Raw genomic sequence first — 24819 nt, forward strand, 5'->3', positions numbered from 1 at the left:
GTAGCTTGCCAGGCTTTGCCGTGAAGGTGAGATACTCTCTGTAGCTTGCCGGGCTCTCCTAGAGGGGCAGAGGAATCGAACTTGGGTCAGCCATGTTGGCTGCATGCAAGGCAAATGCTCTACCTGCTGTGTTATTGCTCCAGTCCATGTATATATATATAATATATATACATATATGCTCGAGCGGGCCCAGTAACATCTCCATTGGAGACTTTATTGTTACTGTGTCTGGCATATCGAATACTCTCGGTAGCTTGCCGGGCTCTCCAAGAGGGGCGGAGGAATCGAACTCGGGTCGGCCATGTTGGCCACTTGTAAGGCGAACGCCCTACCCGCTGTGCTATTGAGCCTGGCAAGCTACCGAGAGTATCTGATATGCCAGACACAGTAACAACAAAGTCTCCAATGGAGACGTTACTGGGCCCGCTCGAGCAAATCGACGATCAACGGGAGGGCCTTTACTTACTTTTACTATATACATATATATATTACATATATATGGTAAGATTTTTTAGGACTTTCAATCAGCGCTGCATAATTCCCTCTAGTCAGGGCATTTGGTACTCTATGGCAGGAGTGGCTGTGGAGGCCTTATTTTGAGGGATCTGAGGCTGTATCCCTATGGGGGCTGGAGAGATAGGACAGTTGGTAGGGCTCTGGCCTTGTGTGAGGTAGATCCACACACATAATTTTTTTTGGGGGGGGCACACCCAGTGTTGCTCAGGGCTTTCTCCTGGCTCTGCACTCAGGAGTCACTCCTAGGATGCTTGGGGCATCATAGGGAATGCCGGGGATTGAACCCGGGTCGGCTGTGTGCAAGGCAAGTACCCTCCATGCTGTACTATTGCTCCGGCCCCAAACCCTGGTTTAATCCCTGGCACCACATGGAGCCCACCCTGAGCACTGCTAGGGGTCACAGAGCCAGGGATAGCCTTTGAGCACCACCAGGTGTAGCCCCTAAAGCCCCAAATCCTTATAACTTAATAGTATAGCCCAAATGCTGTTGCTTTATACCATTGGGATTACAAAAGCTTTGAAAGGAACAGGCTACTTCCGGATAGTGGGGGGGGGGGGGGGGAAACCCGTGTGTATGTGTGTGTGTGTGTGTGTGTGTGTGTGTGTGTGTAGAATAAAGCAAGTATAGTGCAATATTATCAACTGGGGTGTGTCTGGCTAGACAGGTGAGTGCTCTCTGCCCCTGTGAGAACTGGGTTCTCACAAAAGTTTTGTGACTTTTCTCCAAGTGTGTAACTTCCTAAGAAGGGAAGTTGGCGGCAACTCGATGGAACTGGAACAGCAGGCGCTAACAGCCAGGTGGGACAGAGGAGGCCTGAGAGTACCCTGAGACCTGGTGGACCTGGTGCATTCCAGGGTCCCCAGGCCTCCACCTTGCACCAGGCCCAGCCATCTCTGTCCTGCCAAACCCAGGCCTTGACCCTCTGAGGGGTCTATGCCGGTGGTGCCACCCGCTCTCACGCCTCCAGCTTTACCATTGGGGTCACTTTGCATCCACATCCTTGCTTGAGACTTGGTGTAATTGGGCAGAGCCAGGGGTGGAGCCCAGCGTCTCACAGAGGCAAGTCAAGTGCTCCGAGGCCCCATCTTGAGTCTCTCCCTAGTCCATCGACTCCACTGAGCGGGACTTGATTCCCAGTTTGCTGAAGGGAAGTGGGCGGGGAAACTTGCTTCAGCAGGATTAAAACCCGGACCTGTAGTCACCCTCTGAGACAAGCAGCAGATGCCCCCAGCAGACATGGTCAGGTCTGGTCTGGACAATATCCCTCCCAGCTCAAGGCTTGCCACTGTCCAAGGCGGCGGCAGCACCTGCACCCTGGATAAGAAATCAGAACTATGGGAAGGGGCGGGGAGGAAACCCGGCCACAGGTGGACCAATAAGTGCCTCAGCCAAGCCGGCAGTGACTTTCGCCATGCCAGGAGCATTCATGGCCAAGGTGAGCCAGATGTGTAAGCGCCATCCCAAATAATGTGTGTCTGGAGCCCCTATGACAATGACAGCACAACCAAAGCAAGAGGAGAGGAGAATTGCACCAACCCGCCAACTCCACCTCGAGACCCAGAGAAATGGCCACCTAAGTGGCAGATAACCCGCAGATGAGCCCGTGTGTAGGGATCAAACTTGGCTGTGTTCTGTGAATCCATGAAACCTTGTCTCCATCCTCTGCAAAGCCACCAAGAGCAGACACAGACTGAATGATGTAGCACTCTCCTCCCGTTGTTCATTGATTGCTAGAGTGGGCCCAGTAACGTCTCCATTGTGAGACTTTGTTGTTACTGTGTTTGGCATATGGAATACCTCACGGGTAGCTTGCCAGGCTTTGCTGTGCGGGCAAGATACTCTAGGTAGCTTGCCGGGCTCTCCAAGAGGGGCGGAGGAATCGAACTCGGGTTGGCCGGGTCAGCTGCGTGCAAGGCAAATGCCCTACCCACTGTGCTATCGCTCCAGCCCACTGGATGATGTAATGAAAACAAAAATAAGTTAAACCCAGTATCATTGTGGCCTGTGTCCGGGTGGGTACGACACGGAGGGGACTGGGACTCCCCGGAGGAAGCAGGCGTCAGGGAGCAGGGGAGCAGGGAGCGACCATTTCCCGTGCTTGACTAAGTCGGGATTCCAACGCCACTTGCAAGGCCAGCGCCAGCCCTCGGCGGCGGATCCACTTGTTCCAGGAGGAGGTGGGCCTGGGTGGAGCGTGGGGAGGAGCGACACGCGCAGCGCGCGCGGACGGAGCCGCCAAGTGTCGCCACGCGTCCCTCCGGCCCGCGGGGCTCCCTGGGGGCCCCCTGGCGCCACCCCCAACGCTCGCCCCCCTCGGCCGCCTGCCACGTGTGACTTCCCGGGGTCCCCGCGCGGCCCAGCGCAGCCCAGGGGCTTCCCCGGCCGCGGCCGCGGCGCGAACCGCCCGCCTCCCGCCGCGTCTCCGCCCCTACCCGGGGCCGCCGGCGCCGAGGGAGGCGCGGGAGCAAACGCCGGAAAATGAGCGGTGCCCGGAGGGGGGCCCCGAGCTGCAGGTAACGCGCGCGAAGTCGGGGCGCGGGGAGCTCCGCATCTCTCGCCCCCGGGTGTCCGCCCATCGCACCCCCAGGGGGACCGGGGAAGGGCACGACCGCGGTGTAAGAAGTACGGGGGTGGGGGGCGCGGTCCACGCAGGCCTGGCTGGGGGGACCCTAACGCTCCCCTCTCGTGCAGCGACATCCCGGCGGCAGCTCCCGGCAGCAGCGGGCGCCAGCGGTGAGCGCGGGGGGGTCTCGGCGCGCCCGGAACGATGGAGAAGTTTCTGCAGATCGCGCCCCACTCTCTGGCCATCGTCCTGGGCCCGGCCGAGCGCCCGGCGGGGGACGCGTCGGGGTCCGCGCAGCCCGCGCCCCCCGCGCAGCCCCGGCAGCTGTCCCGGCACCACATCGGCTACGAGATCTTCGCCGACTTCAAGGCCGAGAACATGCAGCACTTCTGGAACAAGAGGGTCACGGCGGCGGTGGCCGAGACCTTCTTCCTGGGCTGGATCGACGAGCAGGTCCTGCTGATCCAGGGCAAGGAAGAGCATCTGGAGGCGCTGCGCGAGGGCTGGACGCGCCGGGCGCTGCGGCCGCCCTCGGGCTTCCACATCCGCTGCCTTGGTGAGTCCAGCGCCGCCGCGGGCGCCCCGAGGTGGACAGTGGACACGGCCGCCCCGCTCCTAACCCGCGCAGCCCGGCCGCGGGAGGCGTCGAGCTCGGGGACCTGGCTGGCACCCACCCCCGGGGCTTCTCCCCTTTGCCCACCCGCCTCCCCCGCTGCCCGCGGCCCGCGGGAGCCTCCCTGGCGGGGTGCCCCGGCAGGGCGGCGCCTGGACGTGGCCGCCAGGTAGGGGGCGCGCGCGGCGGCGGCGCCCGAGGCTCGCGGGACGCGGTGCAGGCGCTTTTCCGCGCTCCGGAGACTCGGGCGTGGGTGCCGACAAGAGGGGCGCGCAGAGGGAGCGCCTTGTGCGCGGCCGGCTCAGGTGCGCGCCCCCCACGTCCTCCCCCCCGCGCTCCTCCCCCGGACCCCACGCCCTTCCCTGTGCGCGCCTCCCCGCACCCCCGCACGTCTCCCGCACCTCGCGCGCCTCCCCACGACCCCACGCCCTTCCCCCCGCACCCCCCCGCGCGCTTCCTGCAACCCCGCGCGCCTCCCCGCACCCCCGCGCGCCTCCCCCCCACCCCACGCTCTTCCCCCCTCGAGCCTCTCCGCATCCCCGCGCCCCTCCCGTACCCAGCGCGCTTCCCCGCACCCCGCGCGCCTCCCACACCCCCGCGCGCTTCCCCGCAACCCCGCGCGCCTCCCCGCACCCCGCGCGTTTCCACTCACCTCGCACCCCCGCGCGTCTCCTCGCGACCCCGCGCACCTCCTCGCGCCCCATCGCGCCTCCCCGCACCCCGTGGGCCTCCCCGCACACCCCCCCCGCGTTTCCCCACACCCCACGCGCCCCTCCCTGCACCCCGCGCGCCTCCTTGCACCCCCGCGCGCTTTCCCTCACCCCCGCGCATTTCCACTCACCCTGCTCCCCTCCCCGCATCCCCGCGTGCCCCTCACCACTTCTGCCTCTACGGACGCGTCGGGTCACTGCGGGCGACGGTGGAAATTTACGCGCAGGTTAGTTCCCAGCCCACGGATTTGGTGTTTATCGTCCCTCTCCTGTGTGCGCTCTTCTGGGGGGACTTGGCGGCTTTGCAGTAGGAAGGCAAAAGCCAAACGTGCAAGAGCCAAACGGTGGCGGGGAAGGACAGACAGACAGTGGCCACGCTCCCACGGCAGCTGGGCCCGTGGGTTCGCATTGCTTTATTTTCTTTGCAAAAATCCTTTTTGTGCGTTTCGACGATCCATTTTAGTGGTTTACTTTTTTGTTTTTTTTAACTTTGGGCACAGATTACGTCGTCAAGATCTGCGTTTTACGGAATGAGTGCAAGAAGAAAAGGGCTTTTCTTTCCAGTGCCAGGGTGAAGGAATTCCTTCGCGACATTTGGGGAGGAGGTCAAAAGTTCAGACGCTGAAAGCCGCGGAAAGCCCGCTGGTTTTCCTTGCTCGGGGTTGCTAGGATCAGCTTCTACCGGGTTAGGCGTTAGCCTCAGTGCAGGTGCCAAACAGCAGTTTCACTTGTGTCGCGTCTGCTTTGCACAGCAGAAATCTGTACAGAGCTCGTACTTAACTGAGTAGAATTGAGCTTGTGTCTCGGGTTTTCTAACCTGTGTTGAATTTCAAGAAGTGCCTGATTATTATTTCCCCCCTTTTCACTTTAACAAAAACCTCCGCGGACTCCCTGTAATTAAGCGGCTTAGTTCAGGGGCCGAGGTGAAGGCTCCGGCACCCTTGCTCTGCTCCGGGTGGAGAGGGAGAGGGTTTGTGGCCGTTTTGCTAGGCTGCCTACATTGCTCCTTTCTTTTTTTTTTTTTTAATATATTTTTTCTTTTTTATTAGTGAAACACCATGAGGTACAGTTGTAGATTTACAAATTTTTGTGCTTGGATCTCGGTCATACCACGATCAAATACCCATCCCTCCACCAGTGCCCATTTTTCACCACCAGGATAATATCCCTCCCCCCCCTGCTCCTTTCTTAAAACTGACTTTCTGTGGAAAACCGAATTTGGTTTTCACTTTTTAGCTGGGAATGTTTCAGCCATAAGCAAAAGTAATGCAAAAACAATCGCTAATCTTTCTTTTCTTCTTTTTTTTTTCTTTTTGGGTCACACCTGGTGATGCACAGGGGTTACTGCTGGCTCTGCACTCAGGAATTACTCCTGGTGGTGCTCAGGGGACCATATGGGATGCTGGGAATGGAATGTAGTTGTGCAAAGCAAATGCCCTTTTTGCTGTGTGCCCTACCCGCTGTACTATTGCTCCAGCCCCTAGCTAATCTTTCTTTTGCCACAGCAGACCTTACTCCTGCTCTCTGCACTCAGGAACGACTCCCCACAGGACTCAGGGACCCGTGGGATGCTGGGGATGAAGGCAAGCTCCCTACCCACTGTCCTACCACTCCCTCCCAAGCCAATCTTATTTCTCTGTCCCTGATCATTTCCCTCCTACTCGTTCGAAACTCCTGATGTCATGTCAGTCTGCTGTGCTTTGTAAATAGACTCCTGTGTTCCCCTTTCTGTCATCTCTTCAGAGTTTCTAAATTCATGTGACAACTGTTTTGGTGATTTGAAAGATTCCAAATAACTGTTGATTGATGGTTATGGTGAGCTGGCCAGGGACCTTGGTGGGTGCCAGAGCCATCACCGGAAGTGCCATTGTAAGGAGAACCATCAGTGGAAGTATCATTGTAAGTAACATCGTCATAGGAAGTATCATCCTGAGGAGTACCATCACAGAGTATTGTTGTAGGTAGTACCATCATAGGAAGTATCATCCTGAGGAGTATCATCATAGGAAGTATTGTTGTAGGTGGTACCATCATAAGAAGTGTCATTCTAAGGTACCCTAGGAGGAAGTATTGTCAGCCATCATAGGACAGTGGTGGCTATTACCAGCTGTTCAGTGCCAGGTGGGAACTGGGGCACCAAGAGAAAACCCCGTTCAATCAGGAGCTGGCAAGGGCGCATCTCCAAGGAAGAGTGCAGTAGACTGTTCAACCCATCTGAGGAAATACTCCACTTTACATGTGTAGGGAACAAAGCTCAGACTTGGCTTTTTGTTTTGGGGTCACACCTGGCATTGCTCAGGGCTTATTCTTGGCTCTGCACTCAGGAATTACTCCTGATGGTGCTCGGGGGACCCTGTGGGATGCCGGGGATGAAGTGCAAGGCCAGTGCCTTACCCTCTATACTATTGCTCCAGCCCCCAAACTTGGTTTTCTGTGATCCTTCCAGGGGGTATGTGTTTGTATGTGCAGGAAACATGTTTTAAAACGGTTTTAAATGCAGAAAAGTGTTTTAAAATTGCTCTGAAGGATGAGAGAGAGAGAGAAATAGAGAAGAAAAGTGCCTCCCATAGAGGCAGGCTGAGTGGGGGTGGGTGGGTGATGAGAGGGAACCTGGGGACACTGGTGCTGGGAAATGTACACTAAATGCGTATATTTGAATGCGCCTGGCCACAGTTATTTTCTAGTTGGAGGAACGGGTGTTGGAACACTGTATGCCTGAAACCTAATTATGAACAGCTTTGTAAGGGTCTATTTCACAAAGATTCAATGAAAAAAAAAACCTATTTAAAAAGTAATAAAACTGCTCTGGGGCCGGAGCCTTAGTCTAGGGGCTAAGTTGTTGTTTTACACGCAAGTGACTCTGGTTCCATTCCTGGCACTGCGTAGTCCCCCAAGCACTGTTGGGAGTAATTCCTGAGTAAACCAAGAGAAACCCCAGAGCACCCCAAGGGTGGTCCAACCCCTGCTCCATCCCACCCCCTGATTGTGCTCTTCATTTTAAGTCACTTAAGTTGAGCCCCACTGAGCATCTACCAAGGTTTGTCATGGTAACCAGTGAGAAGGCGTGGGCTGTCTGCTTGGCGCAGTGAGTTGCAGCGTGTAGAACACCCAGGGTCACTCTTATACTCTTACCACCCCCTTTTGGGTGGTGTTGGCTGTGGGCCACACTCGGTGGTGCTCAGGGGCTATTCCTGGCTCTGTGCTCCTGAGTGACCCCTGGTGGAGCTGTGGGGGACATGTGATGTGCAGGGGTTTGAATGCGCCTGGCCATACGCCGCCCAGGCAGGTTCTGACCTCCTGCGGTATTTCTCCCGCCCCATTCCTCTCCTGTTACAGTCTCAGGGTTAAGTTGAAACAGTGAAGGGGGGTGCACTTTGAGTCATTATTTTCTAGTTGGCCATACCATTATTTTTATGAAATATATATATATATATATGAATGTAGCACTGTCCTCCCATTGTTCATCAATTTGCTTGAGTGGGTCCAGTAACGTCTCCACTGTGATGATTGTTACTGTGTTTGGCATATCGAATACATCACGGGTAGCTTGCCAGGCTCTGCCGTGCGGGCAAGATACTCTCAGTAGCTTGCTGGGCTCTCCGAGAGGGGCAGAGGAATTGAACCCGGGTTGGCCCTGTTGGCCGAATGCAAGGCAAACGCCCTACCCTATATCCTGTCACTGTCACTGTCCTCCCATTGTTCGTAGATTTGCTCGAGTGGGTCCAGTAACATCTCCATTGTGAGACTTGTTGTTATGGTGTTTGGCATATTGAATATATCATGGGTAGCTTGCCAGGCTTTGCCGTGCGGGCGAGATACTCTCGGTTGCATGTTGGGCTCTCTGAGAGGGGCAGAGGAATAGAACCCGACTGTGCACAAGGCAAACGCCCTACCGCTGTGCTATCGCTCATACTGTATATATATTCACCATCACGATCATCCTGTTGTTTGTCGATTGCCTCAAGCAGGCACCAGTAATGTCTCCTTTCTCCTAGCCCTGAGATTTTAAAGTGCCATATTCAAGGCTCTTTCAGGGTTAGGAGAATGAGACCCATCATTGTTACTGGTATTTGGCATATTGGGTACACCACGGGGAGTTTGCCAGAGTGTGCCATGTGGGCACATTACACTCGGTAGCCTGCCAGGTTGTTCAAAGTAAGAATGAGATAATAAGATGTCGCTTCTGAGAGCTGGGTTTTGTAGTCTCTGGGTCTTGGCTGTTGATGGGATTACATGGCTCGGGGGGATGGGAGGGTGGGGGAGCAGTTGGTGGGTGTGACCCCTGCCTACTGGAAGATGGAGGATCTGGGTGGAGGATGCGCAGTCCTGATCCGAGCAAGCTTGGAGATCTCAGCCCCGGGACCCGCATGCCTTTGTTCCTCTGCCAGTACCTTCATGTGTGTGGATGGGATATAATATATGTAATATATACTATATATATATAGTAGTACCACATATATATATATATATATATATATATATATATATATATATATATTGTCATCCTAAGGTAAAGTGTTCCTGTGAAACTTTTCCTAAACACCCATATCACTTCCAGTCCCTTCTGTGGACTTCATGAGGCCAAGTTTTTGGAATTCCCTTTCTGTGGGAAAGGCATTCAGAAGCTGGATATATTGAGCCTGACTTCCTCCCTTCCTCCCTCAGCCCTCCTTCTCTCCTCCCTCTCTCTCTCCCTCCCTCCCTCCCTCCCTCTCTCCCCCCTCCCTCTCTCCCTCTTCTCTCTCTCTTTCTTCCTCCCTCCTCTTGCCCTCCTTTCCTCCTTCCTTCTCTCCCTCCCTCCTCCCTCCCTCCCTTCCTCTCCCACCCTTTCTCCCTCCAGTCCTGGCTCAGGGTTTCAGGCCCATGCTTGTGGGTTCCAAGCTGACAGGAGGAAGCGAGGGGGGGGGTGGTGGTGGTACTGATTGCACAGGATTGCTTTCCTGGTTGATGCTGGGGGTGAATATGCTAAATTTGTCGTTGTCACACACAGTCAACAACAGGATGTAATTTAGTTTTGTGCAATTTGGGACTTAATGAGTCACGGAGCTGGAGTTATTTCTTTGCTTCACCCCACTTGTGGAGACATTCAGGGACTTGTACCTTGGGTACAGGCTTATCCATTTGCCTTTCCAGAAAGAGGGGCAGAGCAAACATTTTCTTTTTGGTGCAGAGACCACACCTGGCAGTGCCCCCGGGCTACTTAGGAGTTGAAGAAATGCCCCTTTATCCTTTCCTCTCAGATCTCAGCACCTCGGCTCTGTCCAGAAGAGGACGTGGGTTCAGATCCTGCCTTCTCAGCGTTTAAGACGATCAGTTAGTTCCTTTGCTGGGTCTTCTCTCGCTTTGAGTGGGTCTTTCCCTCTGGATTGTAATCCCTTTGAGGATGCAGACCCCAAACTCGAGTTTATCTGTCAAGTTTGATTCTCTGTGGATTAACTCAGTATAGCTGAAGTTTCTAGAGGTGATGCTAATGGGCTGCCAGGCATGTGTACACACACACACACACACACACACACACACACACACACACACGTATATATGTATGTGTGTATTTTGGGCATGTATATATGTATGTGTATATTTTGGCTTTTGGGCCGTGTCCGGCAATACCCAGGAGTTACTCCTCACTCCTGGCAGTGTTCAGGGGACCATGTGAGGTGCCGGGGGTTGAAACTGGGTCAGCCGTGTGCAAGACAAGTGCCTTACCCACTGTACTATCTCATTGGCTCCATGGTCCCATCACAGCTCTTGTGCACGCAGAACTCCGCGAGGAGCCGTTAAACAGGGTAACTTCAGTGCCTTTGCTGGCCAGTGTGAGCAAACTAAAGCCAGAGTCAACTGGATTTTTCTTGAATCGAAAAAAAAATGAAATACAAGAAAAATGAATTGTTTATAGCTAATATAGATTCTCTCAAATCCGAGAAAACTAAATGTAAAAGCAACTATGATAGCAGCCGAATAACAAACTTTTTCCCAAATAAGGTAAATATTTACCACGATGAACAATTAAGTAATTCCTTCCCTTTCTTGATTTTTCTATTTCCAGGCAACACCCCATCTTCTAGATTTGGGGGCTGCTTGATGGGATTGGATTGCTCAAATAAATCTCGAAGGATTTGATGTATCTCAATGGACTATTTAATGCATCTTAACATTTAATGCATCTTAACATTAGGGACCCCCCCCACACACAGTCAATGCTGGTCAAGATAAGTTCAAGCTGACCCCCTAATACATTGTCAGTATTGAAATGGAAAAAAACCCTATTTTTCCAAATTGGAAACAAGAGTTGTTTTTAATTTTAATTTAATTTTTTTTTTTTTGGCTTTTGGGTCACACCTGGCAATGCTCAGGGCTTGTTCTTGGCTCTGCACTCAGGGATGCTGGGGATTGAACCCAGGTCGGCTGTGTGCAAGGCAAGTGCCCTCCCCTCTGTGTTTCTCAACTCCCGTGCATGCAGAATTAAAATTATCACTCTGGTCCTGCAAACAAAAGTTTTTAAATCTTCTTTGGAAGATGTCTCAATATGCCATCTACTTATTTCACAGAGTCCGAGATTGTTTCTCTGCCCTTTTAAGAACTATATCTAAGAGCGTAGTCCAAAATAGAAGTCGATGTAGGAAGTTGTTGGCTTCATGATTGTTTTGTTTTGGGGACTGTGGATCTAACCTTGGGTCTCCTACATGGCAGAATTCTGCTACTGATCTCCCCGCCCAGAATCAGCACGAACCTCTCTTAGATACACCACAGTGGGGGGCTAAGGCCACGGTATGAGGCATTTGGGACCCTCTGTAAACTCCATCTTTGTTTTTTAAAATACAGTATTTATATATATATTTAATTTTTATTAGTGAAACACCATGAGGTACAGTTGTAGACTTACAAATTTTTGTGCTTGGGTTTCAATTATACAATGATTCAGTATTAATATTTTGACTATCAGCAGGGGTTATATTTGGGACACAAGACAACGAGGGGGGCTTGATCCCACCCTTCCCTTTCAGGTTTTCCTTAGTGAGAGATGATGTTACTCTGAGTATAAAGAGTTAAGAAAAAGTTGAATTAAAAACAATTTTTATTTAAGGAATCTCCTTTGCCACACCCAGCGATGCTCAGAGATTATTCCTGGCGGTGCTCAAGGGTCATATAGAGGTACCAGGGATCAAAGCTTGGGTCAGTTGCATGCAAGGCCAGTGCCCTAGAAGCTGTATTCCTTCAGCCCCTAAATGCTGCTTCTTTTAAGAAGTCATTTCTAGCCAGGAGAAAGCCCTGTGACCCCCATCCCCCAAACTAAACCGAAACAAACAAACAAGAAACCCTAATGAAATTATGTGTCCAAGAGGCATGGTCTTAGCAGATGACACCAAAGATGATATCTGGTGAGACTTCTTGGTGAGTTAAGACTGTGGAATACACTTGAACAGCACTGCTTTAGAAAACCAGCCTGGGATTAGGATTAAAACAAAACTGAACACATTAGATGCCAGACGCTAATTAGATCTCAATTAAAAAGGGAAAAATCCCTGGGATAATCAGGAGGAACCGCAGGAAAATTGGTCTCTTTAGCTCTCATGGAGCAGAAGAGAAAACGGGTCACAGGTGAGTCGTCCAGGAAAGGGGAAACCGTTTTCTGGAGCCAGAGAGGAAAGGGTGATCCAGGAGAACAGAGAACGCCGGGCTGGACAGGGGGCAGCAGGAGGGGACACAGGCCCCTTTGCAGCTGGTCTCTGTGAGGGTTGCTCTGAGCCCCACGGACTGGCAAATGCCAGGCTGAGGAGAGTCTGTGGGAGGGGAGGGCAGAGGAGGCTCTAAAATGAGATGCTCCACGGTTGGAGACGGCCTCGAGGGCTGGGGAGAAGGCAGCTGGGTAGAGAAGGGCCCGCTGTGACAAAGGTAGCTGGAAATGGACACTCTGGATCGGAACTGCGTGCTGGAAGCAGGTAAAGGAACAAACGTGGTAGCCTCTCAGTACCTGCATTGCAAACCAAAATACCCCAAGGGGAGTGGGGTGGGAGAGACAGAGAGAGAGAGAGACAGAGAGAGAGAGACAGACAGAGACAGACAGAGACAGAGACAGACATAAACTGAGAGAGTGATAGAGAAAGAGAGGGAGAGAGAGAGATAGATAGACAGACAAGAAGACATAGATGACAGATGACATCTATGTCCGCAGATGACAGATAATTTTGTTCTTGTTTTGTTTTGGTTTTGGACCCCACCCAGCAGTGCTCAGGGCTGACTCCTGGCTCTGTGCTCAGGAATGACTCCTGACTGGACTCTGTGTGCAAGTCAGTTCCCTCCTGTCGCTCTATCATTCTGGATCCCAACTGATAGTTTCATGTTCACGTTACAGGCAGATTCGGGAATGTCCTGTCCTGTCCAGTTGCATTATGTATATATTGTTAATGGATTGATTATTTAAAAAATTAATTTATTAGGGGCATCACGGGCAGTTCTTGGCCAGCTGGGTCTTGGGTTCAGCGCAGGGCCAGAGCAAGCGGTGCTGATAAAGCCCAGAAGTGCTGGGTACTGCAGGGGATCTCCTGTCCAGCGGCGAACTGGGGGTTCCAAGGGCTGCTCAGGGGACCATGTGGTGTCAGGAATTGGCCCCGTGTGGGACACAAGATTGCCTAGCTGCTATACTATTTCCCGGCCCCATCTTCGTCCATGTGTTTTTTGCGGGGGTGGGGGGGGTGGGGGAGGATTTGGCACACACCTTCTAGTGCTCAGGTGCTGCTCCTGGATCTGTGCTCAGTGGGTCCCTCCCAGCCATGCTTGGGGATCCACAGGAGTTGTCAGGGATCAAACCAGGATTTCTGGCACACAAAGCAAGTGCCATATTCCTGTGCCCTCTCTTCCGTTCCATCACGTGTATATTTAGAAACTTCGAGTGGTGTCATTTAGCCTCAGCCATGAAAATCTCCATTGCAAACTTGCCCAAAACGTCCTCCTCCATCTCCATTCTGCAAAATTCACTTCTTGTCTACGCATGACATGGAATAGAACAGGAACATATTACCAGAAGACACAAGAGTTGTGAAAGTTTTATATTAGTTTTAAAAAAACAAACACATATTTTGGGGTGTTGGTTCACACCTGGAGGTGCTCAGGGGGTACTCCTGGCTCAGTGCTCAGGAATTGTTTCTGATGGTGCCTGGGGAACATGTCGTGCCAGGATCAGCTGCATGCCAGGCCAGTGCCTTAACCGCTGGACTGTCTCTGGGAACTTACCTTTAATGGACGAGTACAAAGATCTTCATTAAAGACATTCTCTGGGGTCTGGAATGATAGCATAGCAGGTAGGACGTTTGCCTTGCATGCAGCTGACCCAAGTTCGATTCCCAGCAACCCATATGGTCCCCCAGCACCACCAGGAGTAATTCCTGAGTGCAGAGCCAGGAGTAACTCCTGTGCATTGCTGGGTCTGACCCAAAAAGAAAAAAAAAAGACATTCTCAGGAGAACCAGCTGTTTCCTATCTTTGGGGGGGAAGAGAGAGGAGAGAGGAATTTTCACGTTGGGGCCTTTGGTCTTCTCTGGAAAGAGATTGACCTGAGTGGGCCTCCAGTCCTGGCCACAGACTGGGGAGCTGGGTGGGGGCGTCAGCCATGCTAGAAGCTTCTCTTTCCTCAGAGAGGGAGCACTACTCATAGAAGAGATGTCAGCCTGCCTAGATGCTCACAAACTGAATCAAAGGGGAATAAAACTCCAACTCTCGTGAAGCTGAATCAGAAAATGTGGGTTTTGGTTTTCCGAGGAAAGTACCCGTGAATCTGTGGGCAGATCTCAATCTTTTTAACTTGGTGGCTAACCGCGCCTCAAAGAGGCTGCCAACCCCCAGCTAATGCTGCCTAAGCCTTTGTAAGTCAAAGGTTTATAGACCTGGGAACCCTGACTTCAGGATCCTCCTTCTGAGGCGTTACTGCAGGGGAGGTGGCTACCCAGATTTGTAAATAAAAAAACTCCAGAGCCGTACTTGGGCAAGTCCTGTTCAGGGATCATTTGTGGTGGTGCCCAGGGGACCATAGGGGAAGCTGGGGGTTGAAACTGGGTTTGGTGAGTGCAAGGCAAGTACCCTACCCACTGAAAAGGTATTTTTTCCCCCAGCCCTGAAAAAACTATTTTCTTTGCATCATTTGGAGAAATGCCTGTTTGGGAGAAAAGTAAGGAAACCCAGAATACACATAAATTGAGATTTCAGCATTTCAAGGCATATAGACCAATTGACAGCTAATATAGTTAGTTAAAAGGAGATTCAAAGTCTCCCCCGCCCACCGCTTGTTTTTTTTTTTTGAAAGTAGAAAAGTTTATTGGTAAGTGGAAGAGAGAGGAGAAAGTACTTGCCGTGTGGGGTGGACATTCAGAAGGACTAAGTCCAGTACCTCTTTGTTTTGGGAAGCCAATGATGTGCCTCCAGTGGCCTGTCCTTTCTGAGGTTGCATCACTGCCGTGTGTGTGTGTGTGTGTGTGTGTGTATTGGGGGGGGGGGGCGCTCCCACAATGCAACGGGCACAGTAGGATGTTCATTCGGACCTTTGTCACAGTGGTTTGGAAAGAGAGTTGGAAGGAAATGAGTGAAAGGGGCCGGGCTGTTTGCAGGTCTCCGGGGAGAGCTGCGTATTTGTGTCGAAACAGCAGTCTGCAGCTACCACCATTTCTTTTGTTTTCACGCATGAGCTATGATGACACTTGCTCTTCACCTCTGAGGTCGTCACACCGAGACCCTGGCTACCAGCATCCCCCCACACTCTGGAGAAGTATTAAGGGGTGAAGAAAACATAGTTCCATTTCAAAGTTACTCAAAATGTTTTCTTTGAAAATATTTAATATTCTCTGGGGAATAAAAATTAGGTTTTTATATTGACCTCAAGTGGGCAATCTGTTTCTTTAACTGAAAGTTGCAGTGCAAATCATCAGGCAGGAATGACGTTCTTTCTGCATCTGATTCATCACCTTTAACATTGTGGCTGATCTCCCCAAATACCCTCCCCCATACCCCGTATAATTCCCCAATGCAAACTGCACCCAGAAAGTGGCAAGGTTATGCACTTAAAGAGGGCCAGAGATTTGTTCTAGAATATTCTGGAAGAGAGATTTTCCTTACAGTGGAGATTGGCACTGGTGGAGAATGTGGATAACAGTGATAAGTATCGGAATAGATGCAAAATCCCATCAACATTGTGGCTAAACTGATTCTGCTTCATTTCTGTGACTGGAAATCTCGAGGTGGGCCCTAGCCTCCTGCTCTGATGACCGAGAATCAACTTCTTTTGATTTTCTGGGCCTGGTAACTCATCACCTGCCTGTACTCACCCATCTCCCGTCCTGTCTTTTACCCTCTAACCCCCGCTATTGGGTGTTGGGGATGGACCACGGTCCTCACCTGCCCCTCAGAAAGGGGCATAGAGCCTTTGTCGAATGGCCAGCCCGGGCGTGGACCAAAGGACTCCGGATGGACTTGGGCTGACCTTGCCGTCGACTGGGTAGCAAACAAAGTCACCAACACTTCCACAGCCGTTTCTGTTGGCTGTTTCTTAACTGTTATTTGAGCATCGGCCAGACGGGGGTCCGGGACGACCCAGTCCCACCCCCCAAGCCTGGTTTCCCCGTGGGCTGATGGAGTGGCAGAACCAAGGCGCTGGGCAGGACCTGGCTGCCTCCCACGGGGGTGTGCGAGGGGCTCAAAGGAATCCCGAAACGACAAGATGAAAAGGAAAATGAAGCCGGGGAATCTTTTTCTTGTTCCCCGCCCTGCTTGGCTCCTGGGCGCCACTCTCTCTGCTAATCCCATGGAGCGGAACGGGGGCGCCTTTGAATCGGAGGCTGGAGCGGTGCCCCTGGCCGGGCGCCCACGGGGAACCATATGGCGGAATGCAGATAATGGCTTCATTTTCCTCTCTCCCTAATGGGGGGGGGGGGACCTGTGCCGGCAGCTTCCCCCGGGAGGGGGAGGCTTTTGAACGTGGCGATCCTCTCTCCCTGCTCCCCCCTTCTGAGGAACAGTGAGGGGCACCCCGACTTTGGCGAGAAGGTCACCACCTCATGCACTCTTGGCATCTGTGCTCTGAGCCCCCCGGGTGGACCTGAGGCGCGTCCCTGGGAGATGGGGTGTTGGCAGGGCCTCACCCCACCACCCGCCTCATTCCATAGCTCCTGGGGTTCCTCTCGGGCCTGTCGCCTGTGTCCAAAGGCACCCCCCATGCCTTGTGCCCATCAAACTTTGCCCACATGGGCTCAGGGATAGGGAATGGGTGGTACATGGAGGTCTCAGGAGGGCTTGGTCACAGAACAGACATGCTGACAGGACCTGAGGACTTGATTCTTCCACTGTCTCCCCACAGCCCCCCTCACTCCACAGGGAACTGGATGGATTTGGGGGTCTCACTTATCCCAGAAGAGTGGCCCCACCTCTGCCCCTGGACCCTAGTGTTGTCTCCTCAGATGGTCCTGGGTTTCCCTCCAGACCCTGATGACGGCATCCTTGCTGCCCTCCTGTGTGGGTAAAACGCTTCCCACACTGGCCTGTGAGGCTCGACCCCTGTCTGAACTCCACCACAGGGGGCTGGATGAGACCTGTCCATTCAGAGAGGGAAGGCCCCACAGGGCCCCAGGAAGGAGTTGGAATCCTGCCGTGGATTCTGCCTCAGCTGCCGTGTTTCACTCTGAGGCAGCCTCCACACGAGTGTTGTTCTCTGTGTTCTCACAGGGATGGGGGCGGCAGCTTCTCACCTCCCCGTTTCAAGAAATCGGGGTGGGAAGGGGCTTCTCTGATTTTATATGTGTAGAGGGTGACCGTGTGGGGTCTCCCACCCAGGGCCCCTCTCTCCTGAGAGCCTCTTGAGGGTGTTTCTTCTCACTGACTGACCTGTGTGGCCGGAGCCTGCCTGGCCTGAGCCCCTCAGATGCTTCAGTGTATCTTCAGCCCGGTTCTTCTTTCACTGTTGCTCTCATCATCTTGTAAGAATCCTCTCTTCCTACGTCCATCTTCAGGAGACTGACTCTTTGAGGCATAAGTGAACCCAAAGAGGCCTTCCTTTCTAGTCATCTAGAATATTCCAGAATGTTCTCCAAGACCTGGGAAATGAATGACAATGGGAGCCTGCTGCTCAGGTCTTGGTTCCTGGGCCCTGCCCACTCTGTGTAGACAGACCCTGTCCAGTTCCCGATGGTGGGGTTCGGGCGGGGATTGAGTCTTATGGGCCAGTGATGGAAGCGTTTGACCCGTATATGAGCACAGCAAGGCTGTCTGTCATTTGAAAACACTCTGTGAACTCTAACTTTTTTTTCTAAATTTTGAATTTTATTCTGCTGGAGTGATAGCACAGTGGTAGGGTGTTTGCCTTGCGCACAGCCTGCCCGGCCAAGCAGGGTTCGATTCCTCCACCCCTCTCGGAGATCCCGGCAAGCTACCGAGAGTATCTCTCCCACATGGCAAAGCCTGGCAAGCTCATATGCCAAACACAGTAACAGGTCTCAAAATGGAGACGTTACTGGGTCCGCTCGAGCAAAAATCGATGAACAACGGGAGGAGAGTGTTTGTTTGTTTGTTGTTTGAATTTTATTTAAAATGTATTTTTTATTGAGAGAAAGTTTTAGAGTCTTAAAGTTTTAAAGACATGATATTAAAGTCTTTATTTTGTAGCTTCAGAGCGCTACACAAATTCCTGTACTCTTTGAGCACTTAAAAAAAGAGAGAGAGAAGGGTCCCAGAGTGATAGGACAGAGGGGAGAAAATTTGCCTTGCATGCAGCTGACCCGGATTTGGTTCTGGACACCCCATAGGGTCCCCAAGCCCTACAAGGAGTGATTCCCTGAGTTCAGGGTCAAGAGTAAGCCCTGAGCACGGCTGGGCGTGGCCCCCAAACCAAAAGTAAATAAATAAAGTTCTGAGAAAAGAGAGAGAAGAAGAAGGGCCACGGAGATGGTCTAGGAGCTCAGGTACTGCCTTGCTTGCAGGTGACTCCAGGTGATCCCAGGCCTCCATGGTTCCTCGAGCGTCTGTCCAGTCATCACCATAACCAGGAGCTTCCCCTCCAGCTAAAAGAAAAAGAAAACAAAATCTAATTTTTATTATTGTGAAAAATGTTGATCTCGGGGAAACGGGGGCAAAAGGATCAACCTCACTTGGCTGAGTCGGAGGGCATTTTTTCCCCCAATACTTCCGGTGCTTCTGTGGTCATGGACACATGGCGGGCTCAGAAGGTAACACTCAGCTGTCCCTCCTGCTCCTGGGCTCCACTCTGGGTGGCAGGTCCCTTGTGTCTACACACCCTCCTCCCCCGGAAGTGGTGGCTCTGAAGAAGCCGCGTCCCTAGGCTGCCCTCCTCAGAAACTTGCTCTTCACGGGGCATCTCGCTTTCTCTGCTGGTGCTAAACACTTTTCACAGCTTCTGGGTTCAGATCCGGATGGGAACCTAGTAGAGCCTGTTTTGAATAATGATTTTTAAAACACTGTCTGGAAACATGCGCTTATGAAAGCTTACCTGAGCAGGTATGCATCACGGGGCTGCATTTGGCCACTGTCAGGTGGGAATGGTGAAACATTCATCCCAGGAACTGTCAGCTGGCCTGGGCTGGCCTCGGTGAATACCAGGGGACTGGCTCACTCCTCTGCTCCCCATGTTATGAGCTTGGGCGGGGGGGGGGTGATGGATGAGTTGTGGTCCCAACAGAGATAGGGAAGGCGAAGAAAATAAAGAGCCCAAGGAGGTTTTGGGTAAGGCTGGGGGTACGTAACTAGAACCCAAATCTAACTCTGTGCTCTTTCTTCTGCATGTATTTTCTGCATTCCATTCTCCATTTCTACCCTTTCTTTTGATTTTTTTTTTCTTTTCACAGGCAGTGAATAGTCTGATGTTGTTTTTCTCTCCCTTTAAAACATTGTTAGCAATTTGGGGCATTCTTAGCTACGGCATTGCTCTGTGCAAAGTAAATAAATGTGGTGGGGACAAATCCACTCATTTCAGTGGCTTAATCCCAGCGATGACAGATTTTCCTCTTTAAAGATGCTTTTATTGTTCGGTCTGGGTCTAATCTGCTGGAAAATGTCTTGCCAAATGAGCAAACCTTTCGAGAACAGAAAAAAACGAAATCCTGTGAGTCCCTTCTGTTTGCTTTGAAATTCTTCCTCCCTTTGATGGGAGAACCTTGGCTACTTCAAAGTAAAGTCTTGTGATTTACCTTGAGTTTGAATTTTGTTCTCGGTGTAACAAATATTACACTTTAACACTGTGAAGTTTCGCTCCTGGGACCTGGTGCTGGGATAGAGGAGTTTTCGTGGGTAGGTTTCAGTTGGAACAGGCATGAGAAAGCTGCCACTCAGCTTTGGTGCCAGCCAGAAGATTAGACGAGCAATTTGCTTATTTCAGCGGGTTTATAATAGCATTTCTAAAGCTGGCTAATTTCATCCACAGACATTTTGCCAACTAGCATTAAGAAATGAGACTTTAGAGGGGCCTAAGTTCTAGTACAGAGGGTAGGGAGTTTGCCTTACATGCATCTGACCTGGGTTCAATTCCTACCATCCCATTTGGTCCCTGAACTTCGCCAGGAATGAACCCTAACTGCAGAGGCAGAAATAAGCCCCAAGCTCTTCTGGGTATAGCCCAAAAACCAACCAACCAACCAGCCAAACAAACAAACAAAAAACCAAAACCAAAACCAAACAAAACATGAAATGAGTCTTTAGGAACAAAACTTGATTCTTTTTTTATCCAAAGAGGTGATTGATATTCTCACCTTCCCTCTTTTTTCTTTTTCTTTCTTTTTTTTTTTAAAAAAAAACCCTTATTTTCTTTGGAGGAATGACTTTTGACTTTGTGTCTGAATAGTTTTTCATACGCCTTACAAGATATTGGCAAAACTGAATCATGAGGGTATTGGAGTTCTGTGGAGGCATTCAGTTCTGTGTTTTGAAGTTTAACCTTAGACACACAAGTGAAATATTTGAACTATACCTCTCTATTCAGGATCTCTTGGAACTGTGTCTAGGCTGTGAGTCAGACCAGGAGTGAGAGAAAAGAAAATTGTGAGGGCCGGGGAACTGGTAGGGGGGTCAGGCCTAAGTCTTGCTTGTACCCCAATTTGGTTCAGTCAGCGGCCCCTTATGACCCTTAACCCTTAGGATTTTCAGGAGGGCTCTGGAGACCCCCTAGCATCTCTGGGGTGTCTCTGGTTTTTCCCAACATCACAGAGCCTAGCAGCAATGCATTCATGGATCCTTGTGTTGAATCGCTGATTTTGGGGTGACCAAGAATCGTCAGGAGGGGGTCCCGGCTCCCTGACACTGTGCTTGAGAGACCCCCCCCAAAAAAATAAGGGGGAAGAAGAAAGAAAAACAAGTGAAAGAAGCATGAGTCCATTCCTTTCCATTAAACTCGTTGCTCCATCACTACTTTATAAAGGACCTTTCTTCCTCTTCATTCAAGACCATTCCAACCTCGAGTCCACTGCCAGTCTAGGCCTGGAAACTTCGAGACAGCTTGGACCTCTTTGTGAGCTAGAAGCTGGTGTGTGGCACCTTATTCCCCTGTGGGTTTCTCTGTTGCTATTAAGCTGGAAGTCACAGGTCTAAATACCAGTTTGCACTGGCCACTTCCTGCTGAGCTGCCGGAGTCTGCCTCTCCAGCTTCTTCCTGGAGTTTGCAGGTGGATGAGTCCATCGATTCTCTGTCATTTTGGGATTCTTTGACTTACAACTAAGAAGATCCAGCACGTAACTGGATCTGCTTGTGAAGGACTAGAGAAAGCGATTGGCTTCTTTTCTGCTTGAGTCTTAGTACAGTTCACTTTCTGAACAGAACTTCTCTATCACCTTTGATTCAGAGTTCAAAGAACTTTCCAAGACTTAGAAGGCAATTTGAAAAATGCATGTTTGATGATAAAGAATCTATTTTTTTTCTCAAAATGGCTTCCTGGGTTGGAGAGATAGTACAGCAGGCAGAGTGTTTGCTTTGCACGGGGTCAAACTGAGTTTATTCCCTGGCATACCAGAAGTGCCAGGATCTCAAACCCACCAGAACTGGCTCCTTAGTTAAGAAACAGGAGGAAGCCCTGAGCACCGCGGGATGTGACCCCAAACCAAAAAATTAAATTAAATAAAAATGGCTTCCTTATTGGAAACGAGGTAAATAGAGGAGATAGAGTTCCATCCCATCCTATCACCCTCCTCTCTGGGCCCAGCTAGCTTCCTGGCCAGGGTGCGGGTGGGCGTGATGGAGCCTGTTCTTCCTGCATTGTCTGTGTGGCCACAGGTGATGGGCTGCTGTTTCCGGTGTCTGGGTAAGAAGAATGAATCTCATCTCCACTCCTCATAAGTGGGGTCACCTGTCACTTACTTTTTATTGATTGATTTATTAATTTTTAATTTTTTCAAAGCTGTTTATGATTGGATTACAGTCATACAGTGTTCCAGCACCCATACCTCCACCAGTGTACATTTCCCAGCACCAGTATCCCCAGTTTCCCGCCCATCACCACCACCCCCAGCCTGCATCTATGGCAGGCACTTTTCTTCTCTCTCTCTCTCTCTCTCTCTCTCTCTCTCTCTCTCTCATCGTGATTTGCAATATTGATACTGAAAGGCTATCAAGAATATCTCTGGGGCTGGAGCTATAGTACAGTGAGTAGGGCATTTGCCTTGCATGTGGCTGACCCAGGTTCAGTTCCCAGCATCCCATCCCATATGATTCCCTGAGCACCGCCAGGAGTAATTTCTGGGTGCAAAGCCAGGAGTAACCCCTGTGCATTGCTGGGTATGATTTGAAAAGCAAAAATAAAATTTAAAAAAAGTGGTTAAAGAAAAAAAAGTATCTCTTACATACTTGTAGCCCTCAGATCTTGTCCAGCGTGATCATTCCCAGCTATTATTGTCATAGTGGTTTCTTCTCTATCTTACCTACCCTCAGCCACCACCCCCCCACACACACGTTTGAGTCACATGCTTTTTTTTTTTTTTTTTTTGCTTTTTGGGTCACACCCAGCGATGCTCAGGGGTTATTCCTAGCTCTGCACTCAGGAATTATTCCTGGAGGAGGTTGGGGGACCATATGGGATGCCGGGGATTGAACCCAGGTCGACTGCGTGCAAGGCAAATGCCCTACCCGCTGTGCTATCGCTCCGGCCCAGAGTCACGTGCTTTTTAAATGGAATTTTATGATTTTCTGTTTGAAAGGGGAGTGCTGGGAATCGAACCCAGGGCTTCACACATGCAAAAAAGTGCTGCATTACTAAGACACACGTCTAGTCACTTGGGCGGTTTGATTCTGGGCCACACCTGGGCATGCCCTGGGCCCCAGCCCTCTGAGTCATCCTCCCATCCCCCACTTCTGATGCACTTTTATGCCGACTTGCACATGCTAGAAAATGGATTTCATATTGTTTCCATTTCTCTACCACTTCGGGGTCCATGGGTGGTGGGGCTCAGGGCTCATCCCTGGTTCTGTGTTCAGGGATCACTACTGGTGGTGTTTGGGGGACCCTCTGGGGTGTAGCCCTGGTCTGCCATGTACCAACCAAGCGCCTTGCCCACTGGACCATCTTTTTTGTCTCCAGATGCTAGAAAATAGAGCGTCATGTTTTGGCTGTGATGAAAAGGGCTGGAGAGAGAGATCAGCAGGCTGAACTTGAGTTTTTGAATGCGGGAGATCTGGGTTCCAGCTCCCGGGGTGCTGCTGCATGTGGCCCCCAGACAGAAGAAGGATGTCCTGCTCATTGGTCGCAGGCGAGCAGGGGTGGCGTGTTAGAGGCTCACTTGGAGGAAGAAGGTTCTGGAAACCTTCGAGGGGATGCTGCTTTGTTGAGTCTTAGGTTCCGGGGCAGTAGCATGGAGGGGAGAATCAGTGGCCGGTTGCAGTTCTGAGTGAGGTGGGGAGGGCTGCTCATGAGGGCTTGAGGACTCCTGGCCTCACCGTGACCCGGTCTTCTCAGCAAGGGTCCTCCGTGCATTCTTGGGTGTAGCATGGGGGAGGGGGTGGGAGGTGACGGGGCGTGCTGGGGCGCGGGGCCGGGTGCAGCTGGGTGGAAAGCACACCTTTCATCCCAGGCCAGTGGCCCCTTGCAATGAAAATGTGCTTCCCTCAGAACGGACAAGCCATAATTAAGGTCCTCCTCCAAGAATAGGACGTTTGTTCTGGTTTCAGTGTCACCTGATCCACCATCCACCCAGGGGGGAGGTTTGGGGGGGGGGTCCCAGGCCTCGGGCACTGTTGACTAAGAGGTTGGGCACGGCCCATCAGTGGTTGTGGGAACAGGCACGTCTGCACTCGGAGAAAAGAAAGTGTTCGGTTGGCGGCGCAGAATTGAATTGTTCTCCTGCCACAGTCGGACCCTCTCAAGTTCTGATCAGTCTGGACTGGCCTCCAGAGGAAACTGGGGGTGATTCGGGCCAGGCCCTAGTAGTGGAAAGGTGGGAACTGAGTGATAGTACAGTGAGGATGGCGCTTGCCTCGCAGGCAGCCAACCAGGGCTTGATCCCTGACATCCCCTATGGTCCCATGAGCCCTCCAGGAGGGGTCCCTGAGCACAGAGCCAGGAGCAAGCCCTGAGCACTGCTGGGTGTGGCCCCCAAACAAGTAACAAGAAAATCCCCTTGGAGTGGAAAATTCCCAAGAACAGAACTTCTGGTCTCAGTGGGTGCTTGGAGGGGGATGAGTGTTTTTTATTTTAAATTTAATGATGGGAGGAGTCGCTCCCATCATAAAATTAAAAATAAAAATAATGGGCTGGAGCCATAGCTCAGCAGGTAGTATGTTTGCCTTGCATGCGGCTGACCCAGGTTCGATTCCTCTGCCCCTCTCGGAGAGCCCGGCAAGCTACCGAGAGTATCCTAACCTCATGGTAGAGCCTGGCAAGCTCCCTGTGATGTATTCAATATGCCAAACACAGTAACAACAAGTCTCACAATGGAGACGTTACTGGTGCCCGCTGGAGCAAATCGATGAGCAACGGGAGGACAGTGCTACAGTGCTAATTTAATGATGGGGTGGGGGTCTCCGGGTCTGCAGAGAGCAGAGGGCATGAGGAGCTGGAGGAGCAGGCCAGGACTGTGCCGCCAAAACCACACCTGCAGCGGATTAGATCAATGTTTGGAAAAGATGGGCAGGAAGGAGGCGCTGAGCTGGCATTCGCTGCTGCCTCTGCTTCTGCTTGGAACTTGGACCCTTTCCCGAAGGGACGGGCCGTGCCAGAGGGACGGTCCTGTCAGGAAACAGGTGACTGGAGCACGGCTGAAAATGCAGGAAAGGAAGGACTCACCAGCACTGGTCTCTGACAAGCCCGGTGGGAAAAAAACGAGAATTATGTCACTGTTTTGTGAATCTTGGATGCCAGTGATGGGGAGGGGACGTGAATATTGGATGCCAGTGATGGGGAGGGGACGGCCTCGTCTGTCGTGGAAGGAAAGTTGTCTGCTGTGTGGC

At 51.6% G+C, this 24819-nt stretch overlaps 1 protein-coding gene across 2 annotated transcripts in view; it reads left to right on the top strand.

Annotated features, from left to right (window-relative positions):
• Positions 1-2572: 2572 nt before the first annotated feature.
• STOX2 (storkhead box 2) overlaps positions 2573-24819 on the top strand; it is a 208125-nt gene continuing 185878 nt past the window's right edge. Inside the window, exons 1-2 of one of the 2 annotated variants that reach the window (XM_056114372.1) lie at positions 2573-3030; positions 3209-3636. In XM_056114372.1, the coding sequence (XP_055970347.1) occupies positions 3285-3636 (352 nt within the window). In that variant the 5' untranslated portion in view covers positions 2573-3030; positions 3209-3284. Of the gene's footprint in view, positions 3637-24819 lie in introns of both variants that reach the window. The other variant, XM_056114371.1, reaches the window with a different exon arrangement.

Source organism: Sorex fumeus, unplaced genomic scaffold (assembly GCF_029834395.1).
Source record: "Sorex fumeus unplaced genomic scaffold, SorFum_2.1 ptg000024l, whole genome shotgun sequence".
NCBI classification, from domain to species: Eukaryota; Metazoa; Chordata; class Mammalia; order Eulipotyphla; family Soricidae; genus Sorex; species Sorex fumeus.